Source organism: Acipenser ruthenus, chromosome 24 (genome assembly GCF_902713425.1).
Source record: "Acipenser ruthenus chromosome 24, fAciRut3.2 maternal haplotype, whole genome shotgun sequence".
Classification (NCBI taxonomy): domain Eukaryota; kingdom Metazoa; phylum Chordata; class Actinopteri; order Acipenseriformes; family Acipenseridae; genus Acipenser; species Acipenser ruthenus.
This window is the reverse complement of record NC_081212.1, coordinates 3,649,350-3,657,335: the sequence shown is the minus strand read 5'-3', so window position 1 is coordinate 3,657,335 and position 7,986 is coordinate 3,649,350. Positions and strand designations below refer to the sequence as shown.

The 7,986-nt window shown below is 41.5% G+C and overlaps 1 protein-coding gene across 2 annotated transcripts; it reads left to right on the top strand.

Annotated features, from left to right (window-relative positions):
• The first annotated feature begins 807 nt into the window (after positions 1 to 807).
• LOC117429604 (apoptosis-inducing factor 3-like) lies at positions 808 to 7,624 on the top strand. Of its 2 annotated transcripts, XM_034049317.3 has the most exons (19): positions 808 to 933; positions 1,788 to 1,881; positions 2,168 to 2,277; positions 2,507 to 2,616; positions 2,744 to 2,788; positions 2,972 to 3,053; positions 3,213 to 3,325; positions 3,500 to 3,586; positions 3,710 to 3,801; positions 4,038 to 4,168; positions 4,535 to 4,650; positions 4,786 to 4,857; positions 5,212 to 5,275; positions 5,434 to 5,510; positions 5,678 to 5,795; positions 6,287 to 6,385; positions 6,464 to 6,539; positions 6,984 to 7,088; positions 7,514 to 7,624. In XM_034049317.3, the coding sequence occupies exons 1-19, from the start codon at positions 846 to 848 to the stop codon at positions 7,545 to 7,547; spliced, it is 1,713 nt and encodes a 570-aa protein (XP_033905208.3). In that variant the 5' UTR covers positions 808 to 845; the 3' UTR covers positions 7,548 to 7,624. The 2 variants fall into 2 exon arrangements, with proteins under 2 accessions (XP_033905208.3, XP_033905209.3); XM_034049318.3 differs by lacking the exons at positions 5,212 to 5,275; positions 5,434 to 5,510.
• The last annotated feature ends 362 nt before the right edge of the window (positions 7,625 to 7,986 follow it).

Genomic DNA, 7,986 nt, shown 5'->3' with positions numbered 1-7,986 from the left:
TTATTCCTCTGAAAGTTAATGGTATCCTGCATTCTATTAGGAAACTAATTCACTGTTACAGATTTACAGATTGGCAGTTATTGTACATTGCTAAATATTTAATGTTTAAATTGCAAATTCAGTTATTCATCTTTCCAGAGAGCCTGTGAATTGTTTTTTAAGTGAAGTTTTTATTATTACTGTTGTTGTTGTTATTAGTAGTATTTATTTATTTATTTAATATTAAACTGTTGTTATGATGATAACGAATTCAAAGTCTTAATACATTTGATGTACACGGAAGCCCCGGCAACGCTCTCTTTGAAGAAGTACGTCAGTATTATTATGGCAAACCGTTTTAACATTTCATCCTCAGGTTTTGATATCAACAATTCTCTCTCTCTCTCTCTCTCTCTCTCTCTCTCTCTCTCTCTCTCTCTCTCAATTCAATTCAATTCAATTCAATTAAAAAATGCTTTATTGGCATGACGAGAGCGCTCAGGTATTGCCAAAGCTTTTATAATACAAAACAGAAATAATAAAACAGAAATACAATTACAGAACATAACAAACACAAAAAACCATTGTTCCCTTCTCTCTCTCTCTCTCTCTCTCTCTCTCTCTCTCTCTCTGTGTATGTATATATATATATATATATATATATATATATATATATATATATATATATATATATATATTTCTGATAATAAAAATAATATTGAGAATTGTTGATATCAAAAATTATTATTTTTTTTATATCAACAAAACCTTATTGATATCAGTAGAATTGCTGATATCAGAAATTGAGGATTGATGTTAAAAAGCTGACGCCAGCCCTGGTGGGTGGGACTGTGAATGGGAGTTGCATGGTTACCAAGCGACAGGATCCAGTTGTGGTTGTCAAACTAGTTTGTCTACAGGCTGCTTTGGGTGCTGCTCAACCGGAAGAACACAGTAAGTACTGTAATTACAAAGTTTATGTTTTATGTACATGGTTGTTACTACAGTTTTCCGGGTTCCACTTGTAGGATATTTAGGCTGCTATTTGATGTTCTGTTTTATTCTGTTGTGTTGGGGTACTGCGCAGCTAATGTGATCAAGTCGTTGTTTTATTCTTAAACAAAATGAATCGCTTTTTTTTATGTCTGCATTAAATGAAAAATAATGAAATCGCATCTTATCACAAGGCGAGGCACCTGCGATGTTGACACGCCAATTTTCTTTGCAACAACAGCCTGAGAAACCACAGGAGACTCCAGCAGCTCCCAAGGGTTCAGCGTGGTTTATTCAATTTATGCAAGTCACAGCGTAATCGCGTACCCACTGCCCTGTGCTACACGAACCCGTCTTCCGTTCATCATTTGAAAATACTGTATCCCAGTTAAACAAAGTGACGTCCCAGTTAAACGACATAAATAGCATTGGGAAAAAACCCGTCTCCCAGAGTTGTATCCAATATAAGATGACATCCCGATTATCAGTATCCCGATTAGGCGGCTCCGTCTGTGTTCTATTCTGTCGTGGTGTGTACTGCGCGCACTGTGACGTTGCTTCTCACTGCTTGTGTTTTTGAATCTTCAGATCGGGTTCGGTTTTAATGAATCAGTTTTATTTTTCACAACATACACCAGCAATTGTTAATAACATCAGATGCATAACAATAAATAAACAGAAGTTAAGTGGATGTTCCCCTTCGCGATGGACTCATTTGCAAGACAACCCCACACCGAACTCGGGGTTCTAAAAATGTGAATTAACCCCAATATATGAATGTACATGACATCACGAGGAATTGCCTGTCCCCCCAGGAGAGATGGCTGAGCTGAACCCAGCGAAGGAAGGGGGTCAGGCGGAGGAGATCACAGAGATGGTGTGCCTGGAGTCTGACCTCAAGGACGGAGAGTGAGTGCTTTCAAAAACTCAGACTTCCCATTAATAAAAACACCTGCATAACAACTGCATTGCAAGTTTGTATATTATTTCGTTCTCCTTTCACTTTGAACTCCTGTGTTATTAATATCCCACGTCACGCCTCTTAAATTCGCTATTTGGAGAAAAGGGTTGTGGGGTCTTCACAAGGGGTTGAATCTACAGTGTTAAAATGGGCTTCAACAGCAATGCGAAAGTGAAGTCAGAGAACCGAACCGCGAGTCTTGATTTCACCCCCTGTCTGTCTGCTCCCTGGCAGGATGCGCGAGGTGGAGGTGGGGAGCCACAAAGTGCTGCTGGTCCGAAGTGAGGGGGGGTACAGCGCTGTTGGAAACCTGTGTACCCATTACGGAGCGACTCTCAGCAAAGGTAAAACCGGACTGATGGGACGAGCGGTCTGCGAGTGCGCGCTGTGGGAGGGCATTTGTTACCGGATGATGTGCCGCATGCATGCGGTGAATAGCTTGGTGATAGTCGTGATGAAACGGGGCATGTTGTTTTAAGGAGATCGGTTTGTTTGTGTGTCCAGGTGCTGCTGCTGCTGTGTATTTGTGGTGATTCACAGCGGTTTCCTGTCACGTCTCTGGGTTTGTTTTAGGAGCTCTTTCAGGAAGCAGAGTGCGTTGTCCTTGGCATGGGGCCTGCTTCAATATTAAAACAGGAGACATTGAGGAATACCCTGGTCTGGACAGTTTGCCTTGTCACAAGGTAACTATAGTAGAACAGTGAAATAAAATGCATCTGCGTACAGTACATACACACACATATATATATTCGTATGTATGTATTTAAGTTTTTATGACACCATTTTTTTTTTTTTTTAACAATTTCACAGGTCAAAATCGAGAACAGCAAGGTGTTTGTATCAATAAACAAAAAGGTAAACAGTCAAATTCACTTTTTACTCTTTATTTATTACAGTAAGTAGAACCCTCTTTTTTTCCCAAACTGCTCTGGTGAGTACATACCATACCTGGGTGCTGGGGGCCAGTTTGTATGAGCCATTGCTTTCGATAATAGGGCGTCTGCTGAATAACTGTATATTTCTTGTGTTCCCCTTGAGGACCTGGAGAAGACAAGGAGGGTGAAAGAGATGGGCTGCCGAGTGGCTGGGGATTCCAGCACAGTGCTGATCATTGGAGGAGGTGAGGAGAGAGCCCCCAAGCAAAGAGGGGCGGCTCCACAGTCAAATAACAACTTCGTATATGTGAGGGCTCTGAATAAAGGAAGTTTTTTGCTTCATAGTTTTGCATTGTCCTTGGAAAGGAGATTGGGCTAGAGTTCATGTTCCTCTATATCCCCAGGTCCTGCTGCCCTGGTCTGTGCAGAGACTCTCCGCCAGGGGAGCTATGGGGGGAGGATCATCATGGCAACGAAAGAGGAGCTTCCTCCATATGACAGGACCAAGCTCAGCAAGGTTTGAACAGTTTACTGCTGTAGAATGACCTCCAAGTGCAGTGCAGTGAAAGCACAGTGCCTCACATAAGCATGAGTGGTGCACTGCTGTTACAGATGCAAACCCAGCCTGCACAAAGAGGTACTGTATTGTAACAAACACAAATGCAATGCCAGTGTTTATAATATTTTTCAGGCCATGAACGTGAAAGCTGACAGTATCTTGCTGAGGCAGCTGGATTTTTACCAGTCCTGTGATATCGAGGTGTGGTTGAGAAGGGAGGTGAGGTTTGGGAGACTGCAAGTGTGCCTGGAAGCTCTGCGGAGCCAATCAAATTCAGCAGCACTGTGGGACACTGCAGTAGCTTTTCTGTCACGTGCTTTTCTTTCGTTTTTTTTTTTCCAGGCTGTGTCGGTGAACACAGATGAGAAGACGGTCACTTTCCAGGACGGCTCAGTGCAGCACTATGATCAGCTGCTGATAGCAACAGGCTCTAGGTCAGGATTTTAAAAAATGTTTTTGTACAGACTCATACACAGATACTTGCATGGCAATGTTCCTTTGAAGTTGTTTTTTTTTCTTCAGAATTATTGATCCCATTCCCAATTTATATATAAAAAAAATCTCTTCAAATTCTGATCCTGTTCTTTTCACCAGTCCTTAGTCCCCTAACCCCCCATTAATACATGTAAACAGATCTACCCTGAATAAATATGCGTTTCTTAATCACCAGACCGAGGGAGGTGACCTGTCCTGGAGCGGACCTGGACAATGTGACTCTGCTCCGCACGCCTGAGGACAGCAGCCGAATTCACCAGGCAGCGCTGGGCAAGAATGTGGTGATCCTGGGCACCTCCTTCATAGGTACCCATGCCAGTTTGGATAGTTTTATTAATTACATATTAATTAAGGAATCGTATATGCAAGATTGTGAATGAGATCTCATGGGTTATACCCTGAAGAGGTATCAATCAATCAATCAATCAATCAATCAATACATTTAATGGCTTATATTTTGTTCATCTTTGCATATCACACAGCACCACCAGGTGGCCTCATTAAGTAACTGCAGGAAGATTCTTAAAGCGAGGTTTTGCAGTTGCAATATCTATTGGGACAGTATTACGATATGCAAATATAATTCACAGGGAGGATCTATCTGAGTAACTGAGTTTTAATAGAAATTACTGAAATTAGTTCAAGCTTACATGTGCCATGTTATTTGTGCAGGAATGGAGGTGGCGTCTTACCTGTCTGCCACGGCCTCCAGCGTGTCTGTGATTGGAAACAGCGCGGTCCCCTATCAGAACACCCTGGGCACAGAGATTGGCAGAGTTGCCAGGAAGGTATGTGCTTAAGACTTCCACACAGCACCTGGCCTGTGGAAATCACTGGAATGCATCCTGACATGAAAACCGCTCTGTCGGATGATTCTGAGTAGATATGGTTTTTGATTGATTTTTTTCTGGTGTGTTTTGAAGATGCTGGAGGAAAAGAATGTGAAGTTCTATATGGAGGACGGTGTGACGGAGTTAACGGGAGAGAATGGAAAGGTAACACAACTTTAAACAAGTACATCACAGCTGTAAACAACCAATCAGGAGGGCAAACAGGGGGCCTCCATATATCCCCCGTGGTTGACAATCTGAACATGTGATAAGGAATGTCCTTACCAAGTTTTATCACAATTTGAAATACAGTGATCTATGAAAAACAGGTGCAGGGTCCTCCCCTCAAGCATATGGTAATTAAAACAAATCTTGCTGGTTCTGTAACACAACCAATTTGTTTTCCCTTTTCACAATAATAAGTGCTTCGTTAACGTGGCTGAATGTGCTGAAGAACTGAATGAAACCTTATCCTCTGTGTATGCTGGGTTCCTAAGATTATGAACGATTGCTTTGCAGGTGAAACAAGTGCTGCTGAAAAGTGGGAAGATCCTGCCGGCCGATGTGTTTGTCACTGGCATAGGTATACAGATCCTTTTTACACGATCACGAAGAAGGCCTAAGCCAGAACGCTTTGTGCACTTTGCGTTTCTTAATCTTTTTGATTCTGAGCAAAGATCAATTTAAAAAAAACAACACCTGAGCTGGTTCCGATTGTTCTTTTTCTTTTGGTTCCGTAAGGCGTTCAGCCCAATTCGGCTTTCCTGAAAGGAAGCACGGTGGCACTGGATTCAACGGGAGCTGTCATCGTTGACAAGGTCTGCTTTTCCACTCGAAGCATGAGGGCCAGTGTTGGGAAGAGATGGGGAGATAGATAAGAGAGAGCTCATTGCAAACCACAGGATCTGGTTTTGAAGCAGTTCGAAGTTAAGAAAGCAATTGAATGGCGTATCCAAGCACCTCTCTCTTTCTCATTCATTTTCAGTTTATGCAGACCGGTGTCCCAGGTGTCTTTGCTGCAGGGGACGTGACGTCATTTCCTCTTTCCCTACGGAAAGACAAGATGGTCAATATTGGGCACTGGCAGCTGGCGCATGCACATGGTAACAGAAACAGCTAGGATGTGAAGGGGTTGGAAATCAAAACTGCATCTGCAAGCACTCTGTTTAAACTATTTTAATACCCTGCTTACACTGACGATCTGTAAAAACAGGAATGAAAGGCTTCCTAACTGAAGTGTATCAGCAGACTGCATTGATCATCAAATGGGATGCTTTAAAAATGGATTCATGTTTTGTATTCAGACCTTTCTGAAGCATCTACTGTACCCCGTGGCTGCTATTTAAAGGGAAGGCATTCTGTTTAATCAGCCCTGTCCCTCTTCTTTACCTAATGTCGGATGTTTTTGCTCTTTGCTGTAAACTCTTGAACGAGTTGCTGGTTGTACCCCTTTCGCAAAAGCCAGGATGATGCTGTAGAGTAAGTAATTCAAGTAAATTGAGAGTAAGCATGTTGCAGTCACCTGAATTTGAACTGATACCAAATATAATAAGTGCAGGTTTTCTAATTCCAATTTGTTTTCCATTTAATTCAGGACGGATCGCCGCCTTAAACATGTTGAAGAAACAGGTGGGAATAAACTCAGTTCCTTTCTTCTGGACGATGCTGATGGGAAAAAGCTTCCGCTATGCAGGTAGGGTCTCTGCTGGGGTCTTTTCATCTTTCCTGTACGGTAAGCCCGGGTCAGTACTGTCTTGTGTTTGTATTGCAGGCTATGGAGAAGGACACACTGAGGTCATCATGAAAGGAAAAGTGGAAGAGATGAAGTTTCTAGCCTTTTATATCAAGTACAGTACAATCAGCAGCTTCTGCTTTAACCAGCCTAAACACAAATATTATTAATAATAATAATTCTAATAATAGTATTGCAAACATATTGCTGCTTAGAACCACAATAAGTATTAAAAGTAATAGATATGAACCAGTAATATAACACATAAATAACATTAAAATATATAGCATTACATATAAAACTCGGCTTCTAACCAGTAAGCTGTATTTCTATCTCTGAATCCTGGCTATTACTTAAGAAAATGCAGTTGCTGAATATTTGTAGCAGTAAACAGAGAAGAAGTGTTATTTTATGTAAATATAAATAGGTGTTATTTTTAAATATTTGGTTCATTTTGTTTGTATATTATGACCCTGCTGGGCCCCTGAGATTTGCTACTCTATGCTAAAAGTCCCTTGGAATGTGGCCCCTGCATTGACGTTCTTTTCTTGGGATTCAGGGAAGACGTGGTGGTGGCTGTCGCCAGCTTGAACTTTGACCCTAGTGTTTCCCAGGTTGCAGAGATCATGGCTTCTGGGAGGACCATCTCCAAAGCACAGGCTAAGTGAGTGATGTATGCATTCCAAAAATGAAAGGAGTTTTCATATATGCTGCAAGTAATCTCTAGTTAATCTCACAAATAATGTTTTTTTTTTACGTTTAGTTCTTTAAGTAATGCAGACCGATTTCTTGGTGCAGATTAACAGTACAGTACAAAGTAACTTCGACTAGATACTTCTCAGCACAGCGACTGTACTTTCAGCAATGGGCTTGATTACCTTTATGTTAGCTATTCATCTCTAGCTGTTCATAATCCTGTAGCAGGGGCGCTGGAACTAGGGGTGCTGGGGGTGCGACAGCTTTGCATGGCTTCCATCATATACAGGGGTTACAGTTTTGTTCAACGGCTTTCAGCACCCCCACTTTAAAAATTGTTCCAGTGCCTCTGTCCTGTAGTTAACATTATGTATTTTGTTGTTCTTTTTAAAGGTCTGATGACATGAGCTGGTTGAAGCTGCCCTGATCTTCTCTTCCTCACAGTCCTGATTTACAGTGTGCCTCACTTTAACACAGTGAATATAAAGAGGTCTTCAATTAAGATTCTTGCTTGCTGGTGTTTTCTTTCAGTGTACCGGAGGGGATTCCTAAGGGCGCGTCCACAATTATCAGCACATACAGGAAACGTACATATAAGAAATGATAACATTCAATGGAAACCTTGCAAGGAATGTTTTGATCGTTTTTACGGCTAACAACCACCACAATGACCAAGCACTGAAGGCTAACAAGCAGGAAGTCCTGTGAATATCTTGAGCTTAAAAATTGGTCATTCTTTTTTCTTTTCTTTTTTTAATAATGGTGTTCATTTTTGACTGCCCTTAAGCTGTGACCAGGTGACTATATTGTTCTAAACAAAGAGGTTTCACGGTTGAAAACGTGTGACTTTGACTCTGTATACTATA